Source organism: Vidua macroura, chromosome 6 (genome assembly GCF_024509145.1).
Source record: "Vidua macroura isolate BioBank_ID:100142 chromosome 6, ASM2450914v1, whole genome shotgun sequence".
Classification (NCBI taxonomy): domain Eukaryota; kingdom Metazoa; phylum Chordata; class Aves; order Passeriformes; family Viduidae; genus Vidua; species Vidua macroura.
Window position 1 is genome coordinate 9,584,258 of NC_071576.1, and position 27,840 is coordinate 9,612,097.

At 42.7% G+C, this 27,840-nt stretch overlaps 1 protein-coding gene across 2 annotated transcripts in view; it reads right to left on the minus strand.

The window, feature by feature from the left end:
• Window positions 1-27,840, minus strand: part of ASPG (asparaginase) — a 139,896-nt gene that overhangs the window by 72,156 nt on the left and 39,900 nt on the right. The window contains exons 14-16 of one of the 2 annotated variants that reach the window (XM_053981678.1): window positions 25,457-25,556; window positions 25,088-25,146; window positions 23,107-23,528 (exon numbers count right to left, since the gene is read on the minus strand). In XM_053981678.1, coding sequence (XP_053837653.1) covers window positions 25,093-25,146; window positions 25,457-25,556 — 154 coding nt within the window. In that variant the 3' untranslated portion in view covers window positions 23,107-23,528; window positions 25,088-25,092. Of the gene's footprint in view, window positions 1-23,106; window positions 23,529-25,087; window positions 25,147-25,456; window positions 25,557-27,840 lie in introns of those variants that run through there. The other variant, XM_053981679.1, reaches the window with a different exon arrangement.

The window sequence follows — 27,840 nt, forward strand, 5'->3', positions numbered from 1 at the left end:
AAAAAGCACATTTCGCAGAATCACAGAATGGTTTGGGTTGGAAGCGGCCACTGGAAGCCATCTGGTCCAACCTCCCTGATCAGGCAGGGTTCCTTAGAGCAATTTACTCAGGATTGTGTCCAGACAGCTTTTGAATATTTCCAGTGAGGGGGACTCCACAACCTTTCTCAGAAGCCTGTTCCAGTGCTCAGTCACTCGCACAGTAAAGAAGTTATTCTTCAAGTTCAGGTAGTAGTTCCTGCATTCCAGTTTCTGCCCACTGCACCTCATCCTATGGCTCAGCAGTACCAAGAAGAGCCTGGGTACATCCTCTTGATACCCTCCCTTCACATGTTTACATACACTGGTGAGGTCCCCTCTCAGTCATTCCTTCTTGAAGCAAAACAAGCCCAGCTCCCTCAGCCTTTCCTCATAAGGGAGATGCTCCAGTCCTTTAAACATTGCCATTGCCCTCCATTGGATTCACTCCAGGAGCTCCATGGCTCCCCCGTACTGAGGAACTCAGAACTGGACACAGCAGCACATTCTGTGCCACTGATCACAATCCCCTGAGACCTGCCATTCAGCCAGTTCTCAATCCACAATGGCACAATAAACAAACAACAGATCATCAATAGTTATTTCTCTCCCCACCTCACCCCACTCCTTCCTGTGTGAAGGTGCTTTACAAAGGAAGTTTTAAAATCAAGTGACTAGATTAATTAATTAATTAATCATTTAATTGATTTATCTTCTTCAGAAAAACGTTCTTTTTCTAGTTCTTTGGCACCGATTTTTTTGCTGTATATTGTCTTTTCTCTGTCCTAGGATAGAAAGGGTGAAAACCTGAATCACTGGGTGCTGACAGCCTGAGAAAGAAAAGGAGAATCGATGCAGTTTTCTGTGAAACAAGGCAGAAAGGGGGTGTGAGAGAATCAGTCTTGCACATGGAAAACATTGCTGGAGAGCCTATGACACAAAAAGTGATGACAGGTTCTTGCAAAATACAAATGGTTCCCTAAACTGGAAAACCACTCCCTCTGTACCCATTCTGACCCAGACATTTTCAGGCTACAAATACTCTACAAATACTCCCATTCTGACCCAGACATTTTCAGGCTACAAATATTCTACTGGCACATGAGGTTCCTACGGCATTACCAATGTATCTCTGGGCTGTCTGAGCCAGGAATCAGCCTACACAGGGGAAATGAAGAGCAAGACCAGCTACAGCCACTGGCAAAGCAAGCAGTTGTCTACAGCAGAAGGCAACCAGACATGGCCAAATGACCACAAGCTCCTGTGCTTCTATTTCCTTTGCCAAAGTTCTAGAAAACCAGGCCAGAAGTAAGGACCCTGCTGTGGAAAAAGGAAGACCGTTTTGGCCCTCTTACAGGCACATTTCCACCAAAACTGTAGGGACACCAAACCAGAATCTCTTCCCTGGTATTTTTCTTTCCTATTGCAGAAGACACCTGGCCAATATCCTTATTTATAAGACAGTGTGTCAGATTTTGGTTCTTTTTGCTGCATAGCTGAGAAGCTTTCAGCCAGCTCTGCTAAACACATCAAGACAAAACAGTCCATCACATAACAGATGCAAATTGATCATTCAAACAAAGGAAAAGTTTGTTTCCAGTGGGGAAGGACAGAATTCAGACACATCTCCAAAAGACTAAAACAATAACTGGGAGAGGCAATCTCCCTGGTTCACTGATTCTGCTAACTAAACCATAACTGGGTCTAACCTGGAAAATCTAGCAAGAGATTTGAGCAACAAAGGTTGCCTTCTCCTCTGGTGATCCTTCTGGCAGGTGGGAACAGAGGAAGTGGTTAGAGTGGAACAGGATTTGGAGAATGCAGTCACAGGAAGAAGAGGCATGAAGATGACAGGAAACAAGAGGGAAAAGAGAAAGAAACAGAAAATAAGCAAAGACAAAGGGCAAAAAGTTAGCATTCCCACACAGAGGAAGATGCCTCACTGGGGGAAAGAGATAAACACTTGTTGGAAAAGACCCCAAAATAAATGAATACCTAAGACACTTTCTTTTCTACTCCTTTCCTAACAGATTCATCCTAAATCCCATGCCAGGGCATCCATTCCCTTCTTGCCTTCTTTTCACCTCTCTTATCAAGTACGAGCTGAGTACAGCATAACAAACACACTGCTTGGCTGCTTTGCTAGGCCAGCACCTCCCCACACCAATCCTGCAGCAAGACACCCACCCACCCACTGCCAGGCCACCATTTATCTGCTCCACAAATAGCAAGAGCTTTCAGCTGCTCTGGCAACACAGCAGCTCTCCTGGCCCCACAATAACTTACAATTTTCAGCTCCTTAATAGATCTTGCTCAATTTCCAGTACACAGACAGGAACAACCCCAGTTTACACAAGGTTGTACATACTCTCCCCAGACTCCCAACTATCCAGGAGTCATTCGCACCTATTGGGATGGTGATAACAGTCAAGTCTTTGGTTATACTGCTTATTTACCTTGGCAAAGATGATGATAGTTTCCATTTTATCAACATCAGTGACCCAAAAGTCATGATTGAAAGCACTCAAACAAAAGATCTCAGGCATCCAGATTAGAGCCTACAGCACTGAGACTTCAATGATTCCATCTTCTCTCCAGCTTGAACAAATAGAGCAACACAACACATGTTGCCACTAAATAGCCCTTTGCTACTTCCTTTTATTTAACTAACAACCCACATATGAGAAGAGGCACAGGAGTGGATGGTTTGCCATTACAATTAGGTCAGCTCATAGTCTGTTTTTTTCCCTTAACTGCCTCAATTATATGACTGCTGGTACAGCTGACTGCGGCAAAGCAGCTACAGGGACACAGGGCCCACAGGTGTCTCCTCTTGTCTCTGAGTGAACTTCTGTCCCAGACAGAGCAGCTGCTACCAGCAGCAAAGGGTATCTCTTACACAATGCTGAAATGTCAGCTCTTAAAGGAAGATGGGCAGCAACTTATTATTATTACCATTATATTTAGAAAGTTTCTCAAGAGACATTATATAAAAAATCTGATTATAATCGCTTTGCTCTTTCTGGAACTTGTGGTACATAGAAGATTATTGATAGGTGCTCTCAGTAGAAAGCCACCTGAAACCAGGTTAGTTCTCTCTGTGAAAAAAAAAAAAAAAGAATACACTTTTATGCAAACACATTCTGGATTTGTTTCCACTGATCAATAAATAATAAGTAATAATAATAAATAACTTCATGGAGCCATGTCCACAAACTGTGTGATAGAAACACTTTTCTGTGATCACTATAGCATCACTAAATAGCATCTAAAGTCACAGTTGTATGGTTCAGACTGACTCCAGCCCAGATGTGAAGAGTACTGGACAGCCCATGAATACTGGAAATGCCTGTGTTCCTGGATGCTGACATCAGCTCCTGGAGGCTGAAAGATACAGTATCTTCCATGTTGACTTTCTAGACCACTTAAAATTAAGTCTAAATATTAATTTTGGAGCTTAGTTTAGTCTTTGGGTCTGGAAAGGCATGACTTTGCAGGAGGCTGGCCTCTCTTGGAATATTAGGTCCTTAATACACAGTCTGCACAAACATTAAAATCCAGTGCTCTTCAAAGTAGTGTGGTCAGTCTTCTTTTTTCTTTAAACCCTCATTACCAAATGGAATGCATAAGAAGAGCCAGGAAAAATATGTTTGTATTTACTAGGGAAAGAAAAATAGAGAGGGAAGATGTGAACAACATTATTATATGTGATGAATCTCCTGTTTATTTTAGAGAGTCTGGAAATTGCCTCATTTTTTCAATTGGACCACATGTCCTTGTTAAAGATGTGTTCCACCCTAAACCATAAATATTCCAAGGGCATCCTACTAGCAGTGTTATGAAAGAGAAGGAACTAGATTATCCCAATGGAAAGCATTCACACTGCCTCCTGACATGCATTTGATGTAAGCAAATCTTCTACACTCCCTCCATGACAAAGGAGATTCTGTCCTGGAGCCTTCCTACAAGCCCTCTGTCCTCCCTTTGAAGATAAGCCTCTCACACATGCCATCTAAAATTGGTGTCATGTGACTATCCTCTTCTGGCCTTAGAAACTTAGAGTCTATGAAAACAATAAAACACTATTCTTTAATTTGACATGAGCACAAACCAGCCTTTTATGATTGTGCATCTGAATCTGGTTAGAGGGAGCCTAGGATGCCACCACTTTGACCTTTAGTACTTGGCACTGTGCTGCTCAGGTACAAAGCCAAAAGTGGTCCCAAAGAAGCCTGCACAGTTCTGCTGAGTCCACACCAAGCTGTGAGGATGAGGCACAGTAGAGTATGTCCTGATGAGGCAAGTTTACATACAGGCTGCAGTGAGGGGGGAAGGATCAAACTGAGATAAAAATCCGTCTGACCTCCTCCTAATTTTAAATCACTTTCTGGATCTTATCCATCTACTGGGGAGATTAAAGGGAACGTGCTCCACAAAAGTCATCATACTCCTGAGGAAGCTGATCTTCAGGGAAGAAAAATCCAGAAGGAAGCTCTAGACATTGGAAAGAAAAAGGCTATGGTGTGCAGAGCCACTTATTCCTTTGCCTGGAGCCAGGTACTTATGAATTCTGTCATCAAGGGAACCTCTTTTCATATCTCTTGCTGCCAGAATTTAAACTGCCCTTCTCAATTGCTCACCAAAAGTAATTTTTCCGTGTGTCAATTGAGCTTCACAAGCCTTCTGACCTGGTAACAGATCAGCAAAACACAGACAAAATTTGGGATTGGGAATCCCTGGTTTTACCTGAAATGACAAATCCACAGATCACTGTAGCAGTTTTAGCATCTTCTCTCTGTTTATTCTGTTCCATCAGTGTACACAAATAACTGGTGTTTTTCTGGGTTTAAGCCCACGTGAAAGAGAAAAGATTTGGCTTTCTGTTTGGATGTCATAATATTAATAGAGAACATCTTTAGAGGCTTATTACAATGCAATATTGCAGATTCCAAGTGTTAGGAAAATGAAAGAAAAGAAGAGGACATAATGAATCATTCATCCCCACCCTTCAACAAAAATCACGAGAGTAAAAATGGCTTTAATTCCATTTGTTTACCAGTTTCTGAGCATTTCTGTGTTGTCAGATTACTATTTCAGACTCTTCTGCCACAATGGGAGCTAGGAACTGTCTTAAATAAAGATTCTCATTGTCTTTAAATCACACAAATCCTGAAGCTTCAGCCTTTGGGGAAAAAACATCTAACAAAACAAGCTAAGAAGGTAGTTGGGATGAAAATATCAGAGCAATTAATGAACCATCAATACTGAATAGGTTCATAAGGTTGGCTGTGCTGCAAAACCCAGAAAAGATGATATTTGCTGGAACAGATTTAAAATGCCTGAAGTGAAAAAAGGGCCAACATACTACATTTTAGGTATTAACCCAGATCAACAGTGTTCCTAGGGAAAAAAAAAAAAAATCAAACAAAACCCACTCCCAGAAAATAGTTGGGGCTTTGTTTTTATGCCAGCTCTCCCAGTCCAGCTATCTTATGGAGTCAGGAAAAAAGCTACTGGCAGGAATAGCTCTGTGTAAGGCTCTCAAAATGTGGTAACTAAACATTATTATAAATTTATTTCATCTTGACACCAAAGCCAGCTCTACAGCTGTTTTATGATACTGTGAAGGTTAAACTACTACGGAACAAGTACTCCTGCATGTGGCTACTATAAAAGTGTCACTGAATTATTTCTAATTTTAGTGCCCGTTGTTCTAAAAATTGCTTCCCACTGCACTCCAAGAAGCAAGAAAAAAGGTGATTCACATAAACCTAGGCAGCTGAGGACCTAGATGGACATAACTGATGGAGCAGAGCAGCTACAGGGTTCGTATTGGACTAAGGCTGAGGAGAGATTCTCAGGGGGTTTAAGTTGCCATGGACCCCAATATGTCAACCTTGTAACTGATTTAGTGATGCTGCCCCAATTTCTGGCAAACAGGTACTTTCAGGGCTGAATGAGACTCCCTTAGTTCAGCCACCCAGCTTAAGATAATGAGTTGAATCACACCTGAGAATAGCCATTTGTCTGCACCAACCATATAATTTGTTTGGGCAATTAGAAATTTTATTTACTTTTTTTTTTTAGGTGAGTATTATTCAAGTGTCCAATAAAAGGTAAATTGGCAGAACACTACTCCAGCTACAAATACAGCTACACCTCCACCTCACAGGACTCAAATATGTCACCAAAAAGGAGGGGAAGAAAACAAGCTCAAACAGTAGGTATTACACCTTGCCAATATTCTTGACAGAAATTAGTACTCTCAAAAGCCATTTCCTTTACTGGTATTTCCAAATACAATTAAAAAAAAAAAAAAAGAAATCCAACGAAAAACCATTGTCTGTGAGCTGGATCTATTTAAGACATTAAAAACATGACACAAAGCCATGTAAGCTAAAGGGAGATGTAAATTACTGGTCTCTGTTAGTGAGATGATCACCAGCCCCCACAACATCACAGAACAGTTTAGGTTGGAAAAGACTTTGAGGCCATTAAGTCCAACTGTTAACCCAGCACCACCTCTCTCACCCTAGACTCCCACAAACACTGTAGCAACTGAGTAAATTTATTCTCAGAAATTGCTGGATACCATAAATACCCTTAAAATGGGCATCATGCAAATTCTAAATCACAGGTTTTCAGTTTTTAGTTAAAGAAAAGAACCAAAACCAAACCAGTTAGCAAAGAATTCATGCCTTCATTGTTACGAAGCACAGACTTCGTCACCCCATTTATCTTACGGGGATGCTATTACTGTTGATATGGGCAATTAACTGTATTTCAAAAATACATTTTTCAAGATTTTTCTGCATTTTCCGTCATCAGTTTTGAGCAGAAAATTACTCACAGGGAGAAATAATTTCAAGACCTGCACCTGAGTTGGGGTAAGCTGTTACAGCTAAACAGAAATAGAAAATCATACACCAATTTATACAGGCTGAAAGAATGGTCAATAATTCATGTCTAGAGGATTGGAAACTTCCAGTGTGTCCTCCAGGTCAATAAAGCAAATGGTGAGATGAGGCCTAAGAATTTTTTATACTTGAAAGTGGTAGATGTGTGGTCTCTCAGCATGAAAATTATTGTGTGAACAACACTGCAAATCCAATCCCAGAAGTTAAGCATACCGCCCCCAAATGCTTACTACCGGTATCTATATATACTGTTTATTTGGTATTAGTTGTCCATAAAACAACTTTTACTGTAGTAAAATATTTTTTTCTGTTGTAAAACTTTTACTGTTATTTTTAAAGAGTTCTAAGAATGCAACTACCTTGTTCAGAGATGCAACTCTTCTTGTTCAAGAACGCAAGTATGACACCTAAGTATGGTGCCTACGATGCCCTGATTACTGCATTATTCAATAGTCAGTAGCACCAGTATCTAGATTGCTTCTGTGCAGAAGGGCATTATTCAGCAGATTACCAAGAAAGGTGTGTTCCGGGGTTGCTCTTTCTTAATTCAAATGTGCATTTGATTTGAATGCATACTTTACTCCGTGTTGCTACCTGAATCTCTGACCAATCAGCATCTCACCCAATGTATTTGTGTGTGCACTGAAACTCCTGGATGCTGCCAAAGCATTAAGCAGCCTACAGAAAAGGGTGGGGAGGGAGGAATGTGCTTCTACTTCCTCTTCTTGGGTAGAGCACACAGTAAGAAAGACCTCCTTAGTCCAGAGGTTAGTCCAAAACCAGAAGGTTTAATCCACCTATCCTTCAATCTGGTAATATCATCTTTGCTATTCATTTTAAAAGGGAGTAAAAAAATTAAATGTTATTATCCAAAGGCCAAGATTTCAGTGATAAGCAACTGAAATATTGTCTGGGATTTTAATAGTAAGAGCTAAGAGCATGTTCTGCAACTGCGGGGCAACATTTTACTAAGTTTGGCAGAAAAGTCTCCTCCCTTCATCCCCTCAGGCTTGTGCCTAGCTTAGACAATATCACAAGGAAGGGCTGTTTGCCCAGAGGTTTTCATTGCGAATTTGTTGGGGATTTTTGTTTGTTTGTTTGTTCATCCACATGGCTTACTGCCAGATTATGAAAACTACAAGCCTGTCATCAGGAGTTTACCCAGTCTGAGAGGAAAAACAATGGTTAGAAGTCAACCTGATACCATACCTTAAAAATGTCACAGAATAAAACACACGTAGAAGAGACATTTCAGTAATGTTGTGACACTTCCCAATTTCATCAATGGACTACAATGAAACACTGGTTTGTGCAAGCAATCAGGAGAGTCTTGACCATGTCTTGACACGGACAACCCAGAACAAGACATTAAGATCTTGTCTTTGTGTAAGCACAACCTCCCCCACAGGTTTGCATGATTAATAACATCCTTAAAAAAACAAAACTCTTTCCTTAATCAAACAAGTTTCTTCCAAACTTTTTCAGGGCAATTGCACTCAGACATAGGGAATAAGACTTGTATCATGTTCAGCTGTACTAAGAGCGAAGAGGATTCCCTCAGAACAGGAAATTCTACTTTGTACAGCTAGTATTCCTGCTGAAGCCAGTGGACAACTTGGATAGAGCCAGCTGAGAGGATCAGACTTATCAACTGCAGATAGGCAGGAGAGAAAAAAACTCTGGGCCAAATCCCAGCTAGGGTAAATCAGCGTAACTCCACGGAAGTGAAGAGGGCTGTGCCGATTCAAGCCAGCTGTGGATCTAACTCAAAGTGTGTTTTGCAAGTCCATTTTCAACTCTTCAGGGCTCTGCTCTGTTTAAACATCCACAACACCCACTGAAATTAATGAGAACTGTGTGTGCAGAACACTAGTATTACTTTTTAACTATTTGGGAGGTGCTCAGACACTGTGATAATGAGCACCATATATTAGAACCCAGACAGAATGGTATTGAATCATCAGACCCTTAAGTGGGACAGGTCATTAATCTTTTCCTTGGGAGAGCATTTCAATTTTTGCCATGGCAAATGAGGCTTCATCATTAATAGATGTGGGGGTTCTACGTTTGCCAAGTCCCAGACAAAGTGTGTTTTTCCATTTGCCTTGGGCTTGTGTAAGCTTGCCTAAGGAGGCCAGCCTTGCAGTTTGAGAAACACTGCTAGCAGCCACCATACCCTCATTCCCAGCTAAATTAAACCCTATTATGCTGTAATTAACCTTGCCTAACTTGTTCTGAGTTACAGCAGCAGGTAAAAATCACGCTTTTACTAGGCTGTACCCAAGAAGCATTTTTGCGTATCAGACTTGCCTACTCTTCAAGTATTTCCAGCTACTCTTGGAAGCTCTTCTCCTGAAGATCACAGCTGAACTGCAGACATCAGAATTCTTCTTGACTTCAGTGAGGGCAGAATCCCCTGCAAATTTACTCGTGCACCTCATGTTCATGCCAGATGGCATGTTTTTGGCAGACATGGGAATTCCACAGAAGCGATGGCGAGAATATGTGTATACAAATTGTTAGGTTTAAAGGTTTAAAACATACACACAGGCAGGACACTAAGTTTTTTTGGTTAAATTTAAAGCAGTAAAATTCCATTTTATGAATTAGTCTACTGCCCTTTTTATTTAAATGCAAGTTAAGAAAAATCAAAAGAAACCTATTACATTTCTAGTTATAATTTGTTAGTTGGGATATGGGTAAGAAGAATGAGCATAAGGTAAGAAGAACTTCTCATTTACAAAGCTACACTTCTGTAAGAAGAATAAATTACTGGAAGAATTGCAGTTTTCAGATTTTTTTTCCCTCCTCTTTTAAAAAAATCAAAATTCTTCAGCTGTATTTTGAAAGATCCAGGATTTTTGTTAAGGTCGATTTGATTAAGTCCATAGACCTTCAAGCCAGGCCATCGTTGCCACAGTTCTAAAAGCAGACATCCTCTGAAGTAATTCAACCAAGTTAGGACATAGTCCAGATGTCCTTTAGCTGCCTGCAGTAAGTGTACATATGCAAAATACAGTATAAAACAGCACAAGAGAAAGGCTATACTGCCCTAAGTAAAAGGTACTCAAAGACAAAAGAAGTGCTATCACTGAATACATCTTGCATATTATTACCAGTGGAAAGGTGGGAAGCCTGTGGAGAATGCAGCCTAGAGAGTCAATCTGATTTTTTTTTTAATCTGTGTATCTGAGTGTATGGTGCAGATAAAGGAGAGAACAGATGGTTATGCAGTATCAGCCTGCCTCTAGCACAGCAGCTGCAGCAGCAGTATTTATCCTCCTTGCTCCTTTTAAGTTATTAAACTCCTCAGTTCCCACAGGACACGCAATAACTTTTTTTTTTTTTTAAGCACTTGCCCTCTCTTTGCTCATTCCGCCATCCTCGGAGCGGGACCCGCGGCCCCGGCGGGTGCTGGGCCCGGCCCTCCCTCGCCTCGCCGCCCGTCCCAGGGGCTGCGGGGCCGGGCCGGGCCGGGCCGTTCCCGCCGGCCCCCGGCTCTGGCTCCGGCTTTGGCTCCGGCTCCTCCTCCCGGGGCCGGCCCGGCGGCTCCCCCGCTCCGGCTCGCTCCGCCGCGGGCGCTGCAGGTCTCCGCCGCTGCCGGCCGATGCCCGGGCCTCGCTGGTCAAGTGGTCCTAAACATTTCACAATTATGCTAGAGAACTGTTGAACTGTTAAGAACCACTGCACCAAGGAGGCTGAGGGTCCGCGGGGAGCGCAGCGGGGCGGGGACGCGCTCCCCGCCCGCTCCTGCCCCGGGCTTGGCTCTTCCTTTCGCCGCGGCGGACCTGGGGACGAGACAGAACACACGGGACTGGCGGGCGGGCGGCGACAGCACCCGGGGACAGCGCCCGGCCCGGCCCGGCCCGGCCCCGCACGCCCGCCCCGCACTCCTCGCTCAGCGCCGCCACTTACTGATGGCCACCGTCCCGCGAGCATCCCCGGCCTTGCGCTGGGGCTGGGAGAGCTTGACGGCAACACGCTCTCGTTACAAAGTGGAAAGAAAAACAACAACAACAAAAACAAAAAAAAACCCAAAACAACCAACCAACCAAAAAAAAAAAAAAAAAAAAAAAAAAGTTTAAAAAGAGCAAACGAAACAAAACCAGCCATTCTCCTGAGGGGCCACAGCTTGGCGGCAGCCCGGGCCGGGCGCCCGCGGCCGCTCCCCGCCACCCATGTGCCGCGGCCGCCCCTCTGCCGCGCCTGGCCGTGCGGGGCCCTTTTATACCCGCGCGGTACCTCGCGGTGATGAGCCGTCCCCTGCGCGGCAGCCAGGAATGCTGCCCTCGCCCCTCACACGACCAGTTTTTCCAGGCTGCCTTCGCACTGACGGGGCGGTTTTGTTTCCAGCCATCATCTGGGGCAGCCGAACGTCAGCAGGTAGAGAAGGACAAACCTGTTCCGAGGCGGCGCGTTTCCTCCCTCCCTCTCTCCTCCCGCCGCCCTCCTGCCCTCCGCCCTGCCACCGGGGGAAACTGCTCGACAGGTTTCGCCGAAGCTGGAGGTGGCTCCGGGGGTGAGTAAGAGACTCCACCCTGCGCCCTCCCGACAGGCGCTGCCGCTGACGGGCCGCCTGCCCTCGCACCCTTGCCGGCCCCCCTCGTCTGGCTGGCAGCCCTGACAAACAGAACAACAAAACAAAACAAAAAAGCCTTAAACCGGCACGTCACGTTCTCCGGGGGATTTTACCGCCGCAGTGTGAACGCCCGGCCTGGCCCGGGATCCGTGCTTGTGGCGTCGCGCCTGGCGAGCATGGCCGCTTCCCGCCCGGCCGGCTCCCCGCAGGCCTGAGGTCGGCTCTCCTGCCTGCCCTCCGCGGCATTCTGAACCGGGTTTCTCCTCTTTCCCCACCGGGCAATATTCTCTGACATGGGAAGGAAACCTGTAAAAGCCCTGTGATATCCCTGGGTGAGCCGGTAGCATTGCCATGTGCTGCTCAGCCCTCCAGAAGGGTAGCACAAGTAGCCATTTCCAATCTGGAATGTTCATTGTCAGATTGACTGTCTTGAGTGTAGTTTCAGGGAGTTTTTTGTAAATGACACGAGAAACCACCTGCTGTGCATGAGTGACTGGGTTTGCCCTGTTTTCCCCCAGTATCCCCACGGCGCTGCTGCTGTTTGCTCAAGTGCCTTGAGAGCCACCATTGGGGAGCACTAGACCTTTCTGGAGGTCACTTTCTGCTCCTAAATGTTCCTGACCTTGGTTTCAGAAAGGAAGGACCAAGAAGCCAGAATTGAAAAACGTGAAGAAGGTTCTGATGTTCAGAGGTGTTGGACGGCCAACAGGGAGGGTGGACACTGTGAACTTTGACAGGCTAGCAGTGAAATCCAGTTCACGAAGGTTTCCGAGCTGTGTTGTTGGGGTGAACTGCAAGGTCTTCACACCCTGTGACCTTGGGGTGGGGATTATGGTAACCCCACAGTTGGCTTCCCCATGGTGGCAGTGGGGGATGCTGGTTGCTGGTGGTGCCAGGCTGCCTGCAGTGCCTGACCACATGCTGCTCTCTCCAGCCAGCCCAGGAGACACCATTTCAAAAAGATGTGGATGGTAAACCTTGCTCTGCCAGTGACTCAGCCTCTGGCCTCAGCCAAGTCGCTTTACCACACCTTGAGAGGGAGATAATGCTTACCTACCTCATCTTATGAGGCTTCACTAATGTTTATATAGTGCTTTGAATGTTTAAAGAACTGAGTGCTGTTCATGCATTTTGGTGCTCCAGATCCTATGATCTTTGGCCCTTTAAAAATACATAGGAGACTCAAATGGTCCCAGAGGAAATGCCCATACAGGAGGCATCCCAGAGCACCAGAGCAGGGAGAAGGCCTTGTGGCTGTGCACAGCTCGTGTGAACGTGGTGCTGCACCAGAAGCCGGAGTGCTGGAACCAGAACAGCTTGCTCTAGGAGCCTATGCAAACCTCATGCGGAGGAAGCTCCCTGGATCTAGGCTGGAGGCGTTTCAGTCTGCTTTGGTAAAGCCAGCTCCTGCTCTTCTGCTCTGCCCTCTCACACTCAAACCCAGGGCTTAATTTTGTGCCTTCTTCCACATAACCCAAGCCATAGGGGGTTTCTGGGCCTTCTCTTTCTCCCAGAAGGATATTCGCTTGCCTTGGATAGAGGAGAGTGCACTATCTGTGAGTTCACTCAAAGGACACCTCTGTCCTTGGCATGCATGGAAATCTGTGGAAGCAAGACTGCTATTTACACCCTGTAAGAAGAGGCATTTGTGCTATGACACAGTGTTCTAGGTCGTCCACTCCTGCCAGTGATGTGTACAGCATATGCAGCATGACTGCATGGGCTGTATTTTATATATAATCCTTCACAGACTACACTGGCAACTCTCACCTCCCTCTGACAAACACAAACTCATACCCACACCCACAGCTCCACAATACCACCCAGCTAAATAATAACCTGACTGTCCATACTGACTTGGTTCAAGAGTCCTTTCCAGCCAAACCAGTCAGAACCTGCTCCTGCACTGGTGAGATATATAATCCCCAGGGATCTCATTGCTGTTCTGGTCCTGGGTCAGACACACATGGCAGATGGCCCCTAAAGGACTCTGAGTAATAAGGGGGGACCTGTCTGAGGCAGCCAGGGTTCTCTGAGGTACCAGAACCTGTATGGTCTTTAGGCAGGATGAACCATCTCCTGCTTTCGACTTCTTTTTAATAAGTCTCAGTGGTTTTACAGTGAATGGGTAAACATACCTCACAATTATATAAGCATTTAGTAGGTTCTGTTTCTCACCCATATACCCTCAATTATGGAAGTAAGAAAGTTAACATCCTGCTTCTTCCCTTCACTAGGTAGAGTCTCCAAGAACAGGCTGAAGGCTTTGAAAGGTAGAAGAGTAGAGGTACCCGAAAGTGGAAATGACAGGCAGCAATAGCCAAGGGATGAGCAATGTGTTGTTCTTCCTCTGTGAATGTATGAAAGGTGATTGAAGCATTAAAATAATAGAATCGGGTTTGAAATTAGTTAGGGGAGAAATGAGGAGTATTAGAAGGAATAGTAATTAGTCCATTGTTTCTATTGATGGTTAAACTAAGTATTGTTTATATCAGTGGGGCCCGAATGAAAAGGACTGTGGTATCCTCCAGCATGGCCTCACCATACTGGATGCTGAGAGCTCTCTGACTGCACCAACACTCCTGAAACCTGGAGGAGCAGCACACTGTAACGTGGAACATGATGGCTTGAGCCCCTTGGCCAGCAGGCAGTTCTCTCAGATGAGGAAAGCAGATACCAGTCACCTTATAGTGTAAAAGAAAGAGGGCAGCACAAAAGGAGACATAACGCCAGGGGTGGTTGCAGGAGACAAAGAGCTGGTCTGGGAGGAAGTGAAGATGAAGGGTAAGCTTGTGGGAGGACATAAAAGGCTGTGCTGTTTGCATGGCAGAATATGGAAGATCATGAATGCTTGGTAATGAGAGGAGGATTATATTTCAGGGAGGTTCTGCTTTGAAAAAATGAAGTTATGAGAAACGACTGGAAGGTGCTATCATTATTGCCAGTCAATATCCTCATGCTTCTTTGGCAAAAGCTCCCAATACTTCCTGCTAGTTCCTTATTCCACAGGTAACATTATGGAAGGGTATAGGACAACCAAAGTACTATTCCTTGTATGACATGTTTTATCTGACAATTCTGGACTTAAATCCAGCACTAAAACTAAGCATGGACATGGAGCATACCATGTCTCTGCTTATTGTTTCTATGTTCCTCATTGTTTCCCCACCAATTTCCTACTCTTACTCATTAATGCTCACCTAAAATTAGGCTGGAATATTCTTAAAGAAAGACCAGAATCTGACATGTCCTGGAAAGTACTTTTAATATTTTTGGGTCTGGTAAACAGAAAAAAAAAAAAAAAAATCTCTGCAAGTGGATTTTCACCCACCTTGGGAAATCAGCATTCCATATGTTCATAGCAAACAGTGATGGGGCAACTTCATGTTTACTTTAGTTGGTTTAAACTCATTTGTCAATACAGCAGCCCACTATGTGTCACATGTGAGTATAATAATAGGTTGATACTAACTTGATTTGCAGTAATAAACACCCTGAGAGATGGCCTAATGCTTCCTCATATAAATAGGAAGCCTTTTGAGATTACTGCCTAAATAACATCAAGTGATTTACAGATAATGGATGAGGTGGGATATTTTTCCAACCAAGAACTTTTAGAAAGATTGTGGGTTTGCAATTCAGTAGGTAGATTAATAAAGAAGTGCTAGAAATTAAAATATGGCTAGCAGGTTCTTATGAAGCCAAGAATTCACATTTTATTGGAAATGCCACTATTGTGCGTTAAAATTTTTATTAAATACAAAGTTATCAATTTAGCAAGAGGGAGATTTGTATCTCAAATACAAATCTGCTTCATCTAAGTATGCATTTCAATGTCCTGCACCCTACCGAGGTTACATACCAATGTAATGTGTAATACTGCTTTTCACCATTTTCCTTGTTCCGATTTAACATCTTGTTCATTCCAGAAGCTAACTGTGTAAATTACATTATACAAATAAATGTAGTTTTTCCCTTTTGGGGAGAATTTTTCAAATCAATCTCTGTCTGTATTCAGTGGCACAATAGCAAGCAGCAGATTACAAATTTTCTGGTTTCTATTTCAAATTTTCAGTTTTATTGTTAAACACGTCAGTTCTTCTAATAACAAGTCTAGAATAAGGAAACCTCAAGGCTTTGCACGCTTCCAGGCTGGTTCAGTGGGTACAATTTCCTGTGCTTCAGCAGCTGCAAAAAGAAAAATATGTGAAGAGCAATGGTTGTGATGCAGAGATGGTGTGTGAGCTGTCAAGCACAAGTGTCCTGGGAGATCCATCCATCCCTGCACTGAGACCCTGACAGTAAGGAGAAGCTTCAACTCTGGCCCTTAAAAACATTAGGAAAAGCACATTGCAAACAAAAAGGAGGTACTTCTGCAGCCCTGATGTAGATTATACTTTGCCACAACTTTCCACTGTAAGTTCAGGAGTCCAGCAGTGTGTTGAAATGACAGCTGGAGATCACATATTCACAGAATAGTCAGGATTGCAAGGGACATCTGGAGATCATCCAGTCCCACCCTCCTGCCAAGGCAGAGTCACCTGGAGCAGGTGACAGAGGAATATATCCAGTTGGGTTTTGAATGTCTCCAGAGAGGGAGGCCTCTCTGGGCAGCTGTTCCAGTGCTCTGCCACCCTCAACATAAAGTTCTTCCTCATGTTGAGGTAAAACCTTTTGTGTTTTAGTTTATGGCCTTTGTTCCTGTTGCTGGGTACCACTAAAGAGAGTCTGACACCATTCTCTGACACCCAGCTTTGAGACATTGGTATGGATTAATGAGATCTCCTCTGAATTTTCTCTAGACTAAACAGGCCCAGCTTCCTCAATCTACTCATAAAAGAGATGCTCCAGTCTTCTGATGTGGCCTCTGCTGGACCCTCTGCAGTAGCTCCTTGTCTGTCTTGTACTGTGGAGTCCAGAACTGGACACAGAGATGTGTGCATGAGAAATGAATCCACCAAGTCCTCTTTTGCAATCAGCTCTCCCTGTAGTATTTCAAACTTCAGGAAAGTGTGGTCTCATGGTCACTTTTTTATCTCCTTACAATCAATTCTCCTTTGTCTCTCTCTCCCTCTTTTTTTTTTCTTTTTTTTTAATTTGAAATAAAAATACAAACCAAATAGCCAGTGAACACAATTCTGACATGACCAATTTTGAATGCCTCACTTCCCAGATGCCTGACTCTAAGAAGAGCTGACTTCCATTAAATGCCACCTACCTTTTACTCTACCATGAAGTTTCAGGCTAAACCCTGGAAGCTAACACTTGAAATCACTCAATTTTTCTGAACATTTCAGCAAAGTAATTCATATTTAAGATTAGCTGCTATGCATTAAGTCTGCTTCAATAACTTTATAATTGATTGCAATGCTTAATTGTGATAGCCATCACAAACCTTGTAGCAACTTGATTTTTCATGTTCACCACCCAGCTGTTTTTTCAGAGTTGGCAGGATTACGTGTCATGTTCCATAAAACCATGAGAAAGGAAGTAATTACTAATTATTTGACCATCTATCAAGATTTCCTAGGCTTTTGCTGGTTCAAGCTATTGAACATACAGATTCAGAGTGTGACTTTGCACTGACGTAGCATGGTCATTTTTAGCAACATCTCATATTTCCGGTTTTCTGTCCTTGGAATATAGAACTTTCCAAACAACGGTGAATGGTGACATAGTTGTGGGCAGAGATCTTGGTCAAAGTGGTCCAAGTAAATAAACTGACTTATTTCACATTACACTCTTGTCAGACAGAGAGATAACAGGCCAATTGTCTGTGCCCTGAAGCCCTGGATCTCTACAGGATTCAACAAAGATCTTTGATGGATGCCTCAAGGGTGCTGGAATCATGTCATCCCAATCTGACCCTTCAGTGGGAATAAGGAATTCAGATGTGCCACAAAAAAAAATTGGATGCATTGAAATCCCAACTTTACTGGGCCCTGGTCATAAAGATCCACAGCAAAACATACCCAGGAAGGAAGCCACACCCCCTGGAAGATGCAAGTGTAATTATTCATGCACAGAAAATCCACATCAGAGAATCTCACCAGCACAGCAGCTTCTTGTATGACAGGATTAATTGACAACTGTCTGTTCTGATTGTGATAACTTCATATCTCTCAGCAAACGATTGCCATTAAGATTCCTTTTTTCTCACCCTGAAATTATTTTCTTTCTACTGAATTGCCAGGATTGTCATTTCCCTTCTATGCTAATAATTAATAATTTCATGTAGAAATAATCAGCTGGTGTAAACAAACATAATTGTTATTCTCTTGTCCCTTTCTTAGCACCTTTTACTGTGTGGCATCTCATCTCATTTTGCTTTTAAGCCCTTAAAACCAGGATTTGGGACTGTCAAACACCAAGCACAAGAGCCTAATGGTATCTACAACAGTGACACTAGAGGAGAAACACATTAATTATGCACATAAACATGTAATAATGAGGCTTATCTGTACTCAGAAGTGCTGCTGAGGATACTTAGCAGGCAGCTTTGGCCAGGCAATATCTCCCCTGGCCACCATTCTTCTGATCCCATGTGGAAGCTGAGGAGATGTGAAGGAATACTGTGGCTTGAGAGAGTGGTTATTTATTGCTGTGGTATTTACTGCTGCTGCAAGACAGGGAATGATATCTCAGCCTTTTCCTGCCTCGTTGTGCAACGTGCCACGCATCAGGTCGCGCAATGCCGAGGCCTGGCAGGGACCGCGTACGGAGGAGGCTGCGGAGCAAAGCTGCAGGATGTTGTTGGTTGGCACCTTCCCATGGATTCCCTGTGATGTGCAGCATCCTGGAGTGGGAGGGAGGTGCTGGTGTGAAGCTCAAAACGCCAGTGGGAGTGCACAAGATATGCACCGGCTGAGCGTGTCCCAGCAGGAGAGCCTGGCAGGGCAGGCTGAGGGGGAAAGGGGCACAGCCTCTGCCCTGCCAGCCTGTGAGGAGCGTGGTCCCACTTGTTATAACCTCCTGCTATATCAGTGCCAGATTTGGACATCAAGGACCAAATCTTTTGACCCTGAGATTTGATTCAACTCTTCCCAACTGGAGCCACGTTAAGTAGTGCTGTTTAGTGTGGTTCACACTAGATGTTTTGCTGCCATGATTCAGGATTCTTGTCTCAGCTACACTTTTGAGACACAGGCTTCTGCCTCTTCCCATTCAGCTGATCACAGGTAAACAAATGTATGTATAATGAAGTCTCTAAAGTAATTTTTAGATAGACACTTTGCAAAATAATAAATCTGGTAGTACAAGATCTTATTCTGACTCATGGACTATCTAAGATGGCAACATTTGAGTCCCACAGATTCATTTGTATGGGACTTTACATATCTTATAAGCGTTCTACATTAGTAGCTTTTCTAAAAGAGTCACTAAAATTAAAGTGCTGTTAGAAACATGCAATCAAACACCACTGTGTCATAAAACATTGTTAAAGAATCATGGGAAGACTAGTCATACTAGTCTAGAAGATGATTATACTGCTGATAGAGTCCACTTGGAAGACACAAACATATCAGCTCTGCTTCTGATAATATATGCTGCACACATTTGAGCAGTTCTTTATAAATTTCTTGTTTTCACCCACTGTGTAATTACTTCAGGTTTATCTCAGTGATCTAACAAATTGTGTTGCTGGGAACTGAAAGGATTTTGTTTCTTATCTGCTGTAATAGGTCCTATGGAGGGATGAGCATTGGTACCTGGAGAAGGGCATTACCCCTATGGCTGCATTTGATCACTCTTTGGATCCCTTAGTCCTTTGTGTAAGTGGAACTGGGCTCACTTTGTCTTCTGTGCACCAGGGTCATTTCTCTCCCTACTCATCTCACTACTTGAACAAGTCTTAAAAATGGAGGAATCTTCCAACTAGATCACAATCCTTTTGGAAGAATTCCAGTTGATCACACTATTCAGAAGACTGCAAATAAAGGAACTCTGATTCAAGGAGAGGTTTCGTTCCAGATAAGAGATTTCATTATCACTCACTGCTGAACAGCAAAATCCTGTATGAGGCAACTGAGACATGCTACAGTATAGTAATTCTAAGTTAAGGTGTGTAAAACTGGAGATATTTAGCTATTTAAGTTGAAGGAACAGATACTGAAGCCTTGCTGGACATGATTTAATTCAGCAAGTACTGATCAGACACAGTCAGTCTGTCTGGGGATCAGGCAACCTTGTCACAGTTTACTGTCAACATTCAGTAGGAGAGCAAGCACATGCTGATTTTTCAAATAATTAAGAGTGCTCATCCATGACAAAAGCTTTATAAGAGAATCTCCAAACAGAAACTTCATATTTTCAGCCATCAGTAGAAAAGAAAGTGGTTGCATTCAGGAAAGAAAAGCTGTAGCTCAAATCAGACAGGAACTTGGACATGTTAGTTGTGCAAATCTCTGCTTTCTGCAGTGTTAAGAGAAGTGCTGACACAGGCCAAGTAGTCCCTATCCCTTGGCAGTATTAGCTGGATCATTAGGAAAAAGAAACAAAGTGGAAGCTGGGTGTTGTCTTTCAAGTGAAGAAAGCTGTAGAATTGATGTAATGTTTGACTTTTAGAGGAGGCATTCATAGTGTCTCCTCTGTGGAGAAGCAGCAGAGCTTCCAGCACCAGCATTCATTCCCAGAACATCACTGCAACTTAAAACATTCAACACTGGAAATAAGTCCAACATTTGTGCAGCAGTTACAAGTGTGACATTATTGATTATGCCTTTATGCTGATCTGTAGTCACTGCTGGAACTTTGTACAAGAAGATGGTCCAGACCCTCAGGAGCCTCTCTGACACTCACACAGGTGCAGGCTGGGAGCTTGTGTACTTCCCTGCTGTGGCATTTGATTTGTGGTGATTCTGCAGGGCAAGGGAAACCGCAGTCTGACCACTTGCATTATTACACTGGGGCTGGAAAAGAATGGGAGCCAGTGCCATTTTGTATCAGAAACTAAAATGTCACTTTATATTCCAATTAAAAACTGATAGTAAATAATATCACAAGCTTTTCTGCACAAAAAACCAAAAACAACAACAAAGCCAAACCCCAAAAGTAACTTTATCCAGCTTCCACCATGCCATCAATGTGTACTGTGTATAAAATACCAAGCACAGATCTGCAGCTGATCCTCAGAGTGCCAGATCTCCCAAACTGCAGATGGACGTAGCTATGGAAGCGTACATGCACATCACGGGTGTCTGGAGCTAAAGCTGCTTGAGGAGTTATGAAATGGACCCACACTTAGTCCTGGCAATGGAATGAGTGTGTTTGCAGTACCCATAGCCCTGTATGGCTGCTTAATCTGCAACCCTTTACTGAGCAGAAGATTGCTGGATAAAAAGAAGAGTGTATTGGATCTTTTCAGGAATGATCTGAAGGAGAAAAATTAGGATGTTTAAAAAAACTAAGCTGCCTCTGGGATGTCTAGCATACTTCAGCTAATGAAAGACACTCTCTGCTGCTTATGGTACCTGAAACAAATAGGTAGAAACAAACAGGATCAATTTTATTCCTTACTAATATTTAGATTTTACTTTTGAGCAATAACTATGCAAAACTTAAGGGTTACTACACACAAATAGATTCATCATAAGACTGGGAGTTATCACAGGGAGTATAATTATGATTATTAAATCCAGCATGAAGCAAAGGGTGTAGTAGACAAACAAGACAACACAGGATCTCCAAAGTGTTACTGAAGTTCATCTCCAACATTGAGTCAAGAGCTGAAGTTTCTGGCCTTGGTTGGGTGATTCTTGCCACAGCACCCTATACATTTAAGTCAGGTTTCTCTTAACACTTGTAGACTGTTAACAGTTCCTGAATGAAATTCGGACATACATAAAAGAGATCCAGTTCTTTCTCAGATAAACATTAAATTTGCATCCGTATGTCTGCCATTAAAACATACTGGTTTATTTATAAGGCAAATCACAAATTTTCTAGAAAGTTGCAGGAACACTCTTAGGTGAGATGATATATTAATAGGATATATATTTCTGGAAAGGTTTGTCAGAAAGTAGCTAATATTGCTTTATTCTTAATTTAAACATGACCCAAAACATTTCATTTTAGCTTTATGAGCTTCTAACTAAAAGTCTTCTTACTGGATCACATCTCAAAATGTTATACTTAGTGTCTTTACCTGGCTTATATGCAGGACAAAAATGGTTGGCTGTTTTCTTCCCTCTCCTTCAGTTTTACTGTTGAGACCTATTATTTCAGTAGTTCACACCAGAATACAATTTTTTGTTCAAAAGAAAAAGTATTTTTTGTACTATAGATGGCTATTTTAGAAATATAAGACATTGTTTAGAAAGTTTTCTGTAGATCAGATGAGCCTTTATTGAGAGTATCAAGAAAATACTGATGCTTCTGTCTGTGCTGCAGTCAGTCATTTTGGTACAGAAACAAAGAATGGGTGCTGTTGTGAACAATTGATGGCATCTGAGAATAATTAAAACATAGAAAATATTCCAATGCCAAGAAAGTCACTTGTGGAGAAATTTATCAAGGGATTTCCTGGTTCAGTCCATTAACACTTAGACTATTGATGAGGCAAGATAATAGTTCTGAACACCCTAGGAAGAAGAGTCTGTGCATGATTTTACTCCTGATCATAAAAAATTTCACAAACAATACTTTGCTACATACATCATCAACTTTATGTATTTACAGATAAGACACCAAAAAATACTACAAATTTGATGTCTGATTTTTGTTGTTAGATCTCATTTAATTCTGTATTAATTTTATTCAATCTAAAGCATATTCATTGCTACATAATATAAATTATTTAATACTGAGACAGCTTAGTTGTGATTTTTGTGACCATAGTGAAGATGTGCACTACTCTTCACATTAATCAAGTATTTTTATATACAGCATTTTCTCAGACTGCATGCACAGTTCCCTTGTTTTGGTGTGATCTGACATCCAGTATACCTTGGGAATCTTTTAATACTAGCACGCTCAGCAAGTAATTGTTTCTCCATGGTAAGAATAGCTGTGGGAAGGTTGAGCAGTATAAAAAGGAAAAAGAAAAAACTATCTGCACTTCAAAGATTCCCTTCAGATGCAGCAGATAGAAAATCCACGCAGATTACTGCAGAAGCTGTAGGTGAAATTAAAAGTTGCCATCTCCAATATATGCGTTTGCCTGAAGTATTCCCTACGTTTACATATTCTAGGGCAGACACAGCTGTAAACATACGTATCGCCTTCTTTATTTAGTCTGCAAGAGTTGGGACTTTAAACTTGGGGTCTGTTAATAGTGAGATCCCATTTACAGTCCAAAGAATTATGTGTCCAGCATGTAGCAATCTTGATTATATTCCGGTCAGGATGTGGGAAAGATGCTATTAGAAACAAAACAATCAATTCACTCAGGCAGTCCCACAAACATGCTTTATGGCATCTGCCTCCTACTCATTTCAAGTGAGGGTTTATAGTGACACATTGGTGAAGATTAGTACACAACTGCAGGCAGATGCCCATGACTGATTCAATTGTTTGCACTGACACTCACGATTGCTGTAATTGCAGCTGGAGTGATAAAAGTCATTGCAAAAAACAGACAAAGTGAAATCAACATTGTTCCTCAGAGATTTTATTAGCTGAAACCCAGAAATGCACAATCCACTGGTTTTCCTTGGTATGAATTCACCACAGCATTTCCATTTGCTATGCCTGCAATACTGTCCTCAGTGGTTTAACGTAAGAACATTCAAAAGGCCTCTTTAAAATCAGAACTTGTAACAGGAACAGCCATGCATTCCAGCCTCACTCACTTAAAATAATTTATTTCCAGAAAAGTGATTAAAAAATAAAGGCAGCAAACGATTTTTAGACAATCAGTGTGATCCTAAATAAAGAATCTTTCTAAGCTGTAGCTTTCCTGTGTGCCCCAAGCAGCACTACTATTGTTTCTTTCCTCTCTTTCTCCCATAATGACTTAACACCATTAATGCTTCAAGCTGGTATTCCTGATGAGGAGTGACCATCTTCTACAGCCCCTGGAGAAAGAGAATGGATGTTTAGAACCAGGCAGTATCCAAAGCCTTCCTGAGAACAGATCACCCTGTAGGCCTGCCAGGCCAGTTCTCTTGCAGTGCTGAAGACTTCCTTCAGACCGCCTACACTACTGGTGGCTGAGTCCAAAGGAATTATGAGGTGATCCTTGGAGGAGTTGAGGACTTAACACATTCACTCCCCACTTACAAAAGAAAAGTGATTTTTGCAGACCTATTTCAATGAAAATGGAAATCCCTTTGTAGCATAACTCATATTCTAAAGGTATTTTAGCATTGCCATCCTGACTGCTGGAAAACTTCCATTTAAATGCTCAAGATTGTGATTGTATCTAATCCTTCTGTATCAGGTAAAAACAAAGAAAATCCCAAAACTTTAATGGAAAGCAATCTGCCTGTGTCCTTCATTAATTTAAACCAGTATAGAGAAAATCAAAACTTCCAGTTGCAGTCCCCATTAACATCTCTCAAATGGGACACACAAGTGGTCAGATAACCATTGACCTTTAACTACATTTTGTGCTAATTTAAAGAAATAAAGGAGATAATCTTCTCCCAATATTTAAATTTGGATTAGACTTGCCAATATATTGGAGAAATCTAAATCAACAATGTATTGCATCAGAAAGGAGCTCTGAGAAATGAAAGGTGAGTATTTTAAATGCTTCCAGTTACAGCACAGCACTGGAGAAGGTCAAATGCCCCAACAAGTTCCCTGTAGAGGGACTTGCCAGATCTGATGCTCTGAACATGAGGCGCACACACACACAGGGCCAGGGAAACACACCGTGGATGATGGCAGCACAGAAGGGATTCATGTCAGGCACAACCAGGCAGCTGCCTCTGCAGCCTGAGAAAGAGGGAGCCTGTGGCACTGCCCTGTGCTGTGCCCAGAGCAGGAGCAGCCCTGGTCATGGCTCTCTGTGACAGAACTTTCTGCAGTCCACATGTGGAGTACAGCTAACTCTGCTCTGTGACAAATCTGGCACGCGTTTCCCATGTGGTTGACGATGTTACACCAGGAGATTGTCTGATTTAGGGAGCTCCACTGAAAGCCAGAAGGAGAGGGCAGGTGGAGATGCTGCAGGTGGCACAGTGGCCCCTCCTGAATGGCCTCCTGTGGTGCTGTGCAGCTGTCCTGGGGAGGGGAACGCTCCTGTGCTGGGGCACGGCACCCTGAGAGCCAGGCCTGGCCAAAGTGCCTGATAAAAGGCATTTCCTCTCCAAAGCAGACAAGACAGAGGAGCCTTTTATTGCAACAGGCTGATGAAACATCACACTGTTGCTTTCAGTGGTTTTATTTTAGTACCTTTTACATTCCCAACCAAGTTCAGAACTACACTGTGGAATGCACAAAAAAGCATTTCCAGGTTCAGGCAGAAAGAATAATAAACATTAGCCTCACTCTACAAAGAAGGATTTAAGTACTCAGAGTCAAATCAGGAACCAAGACAGGGACAGCACATGAACCCAGATGTCCCAGGGTGTAGTAGGGCTTAAATACCAGATCTCTCTTCTTCCAGCACTTGAGAACAAAATCTTACCTTTCTTATTGCTTTTGTTTAAGGAAGTCAAGAACTTCCTTCTGTCCTGTAGCCTCTGCCTGTAAGTAGAAATATGAATAAATCCTGTTATCCTGTGCACAAGGATATGCAAATACTCATTTGTGGGAATTAAGACTATGTTACCACAAAATCATTAAAATCCAATTTCAATTTTAATTCCTCCAACATAGATGAGAAAATTCTCGCTCCAACTATTTATTACTTCACAACAGCACCAGATTTGAGTTTGTAACAAATTCTAATCCAGTTTATAGTCCAACATATATTTTTCCCAAATAAATATTATCCAAGAGCACGTGTTATTACTCAGCTAGCACACCAAGGGAGCACAGCTGTATGGACACTTACTACTTGTAGGGGATTCCTGCCATCATAACCAGTCTGCTCCAGGTCTGCACCAGCCAGGTACCAGGCATACAGCCCATCCATATCACCTTTAGCTGTAAGGCTGGAAAAAAAAAAAAATAATATTGGTTCTAAATCTTTCCGTTAATTTCAGTGAGCTCCTGGGTCCTGTCAATGAGCTCAGCAGGTGAAGGCTGAACCAGGCTCAACATGGTTGCCAGGGTAGAGAGGTAAGGAACACTATTACAACAGCTTTGAATAGCTGAGCAAGCAACACAGCTTGATGAATCAGTTCCTTAAATTAATAGGGCTGTGCTATAAGTACTTACAACAGGCTAGTTTCACATAGTGGGTGTGACTATGACCAAAGGGGAAAAAAAAGTCACGCAGTTTCATATTTCACAACACAATATTTATCTCATGAAATGAGCTGGGGAGAGGGCACTGGCTAAATCAAGATGCAGCTGAGTGAGAGCACAAGCAGATGTGCCAGCAATCCACAGGACTTATTTAAAACCCCTGAGAAACCCCCTTCACAAGTTTGCATAACTGTGTTTGCTATCAATAGTTATGACATTAAGTACATTTATGTGATATTATTTGGACAGTAACACAGCTATATTTGAGTTTCACAAAACAATTTGTAGGATTTAAACAGGCAGCAAACAGAAAAAAGTAAAAAGCTTTTCAAAGATGACCTCTGTCTGCCACATATAACAAGCAATAGAAAGGATCAGAATGAATCCTATACAAATAAGTTAGTTAAAGTTTTCAGAGGAATGCACATCAGGTTATTTCTTTGCACATCTGCTGGTAGTTGCATCCACAATACTTAAAAGTTGATTTTTAACTCTCATTTTGGTAAAAGGGCTAAAAGCATATGCAAAATCATGCCAGTCTGTACCAAGCCTGAAGACAGGCTGAAATGATGGGAAGGTTGGGAGTATGGCCTTCAGTCTTTTCAGGATACCAGCATCTCTGAGGCTTAGACCTGAGCTTGCAGATTGTTTCAGCAGAACCCTGCTGATAATCATCAAGTGAGGCTGAATCTCATTAAGAGAGGGGAAACCTCCCCATCATTATTAAATTCAGAGTTTTCTGCCTTAACCAGAGCTTGCTGTGGGTGACAAGCACTGTGCTGGCAGCAGGGATGGAGATGGTGATGAACTCCTGGGTGTGACGGCCAAGCCAGGCAGACCTGGTAAAGAGTGGAGAAGGTTCAATATGCAAGGAGCAGTCATGGAAGAAACCATGAAAGCAGGGCTGCAACATTCACTACTCTGCTAGGTTGAAATCACTTCTGTTGTTGATAAAATCACTTAAGTACCTGAAAATATGTTTTCAGGGGAGCGGACACCTCTTATTGCAGCAGTCCCAGAGGCTGGGCATGAAAAGGGAAAGCAAATGGTCTGTGTTCCTCCATGCACCCCTGGTGACCCACAGCTGAGGCCTTTGGGGGACAGGGAAGTGGTAGTGGGGTACTAAGAGATTTAACAGTGCTTCAGTCTGGCATCATGAAGGAAGGGATCAATAAATCATTAATGAAAACTGCCATCACAAAAGGAAAGGCCCCTCAGAAGCAATAAGGAAACAGAGGAAAGCAAAGGAGATCCAACAGGAAGCTCAGTGGGAGGTTGGTAAGGAAAACTGCAGGAAAGAGGTGAGCATTAGTAAAGAAAAAGTGTAAGCATTAGTAAAGCAAAGAAATTGTTTAGCAGCCACTTCTGGAACACATGAATTATCTTTATTTACAAAGACTAGTCTCTTGCTGTTAACACTGTAAGATCACAGGTTAAAGGGAGAAACAAAAAGCCTACCTAGAGAATTATGAGCATCACCAACACTGGACAGGAGAACACATTGTATTTGCCAAACAGAATCACATCATTCAGCCATGTGTGAAGTAGAAACCACTTTGGTCAAAGACTTTCAGAAATATTACCAACCCACACACCCAGGGCACCTCAGCTACATCTCTGTAAGCAACAAACAAGGACAGCTGCACTTACTCGAAAATTAACTGCCTATTAACAGCACCGATTCAGAAACAGCAATTTAACCCTCGCTGCAGAGGGCAAAACTGTGGTCTCCTTTCATGACATTAGAGCAATCCAAATACACAGAAGTATCTTCAGTTTTGCAGCAGCCATTTACTGATCAAGTGAGAAATTTATTCTGTGGGGACTGAGAACAAAAGGTGATGTAGCTTGTGAGAAAATTTAGATACCAGTCTAAACAGAAGATACCTACTATTTACTGGATTGATTATCATCAGGAGCACCACAAAACACTTTCTCCAAATCCAAATTTCCATAGTCTAGCCATACACATCTGGATTTCCTTTATACACAGTAAGTGTACTTCACATACTAAAATATATACAGAGG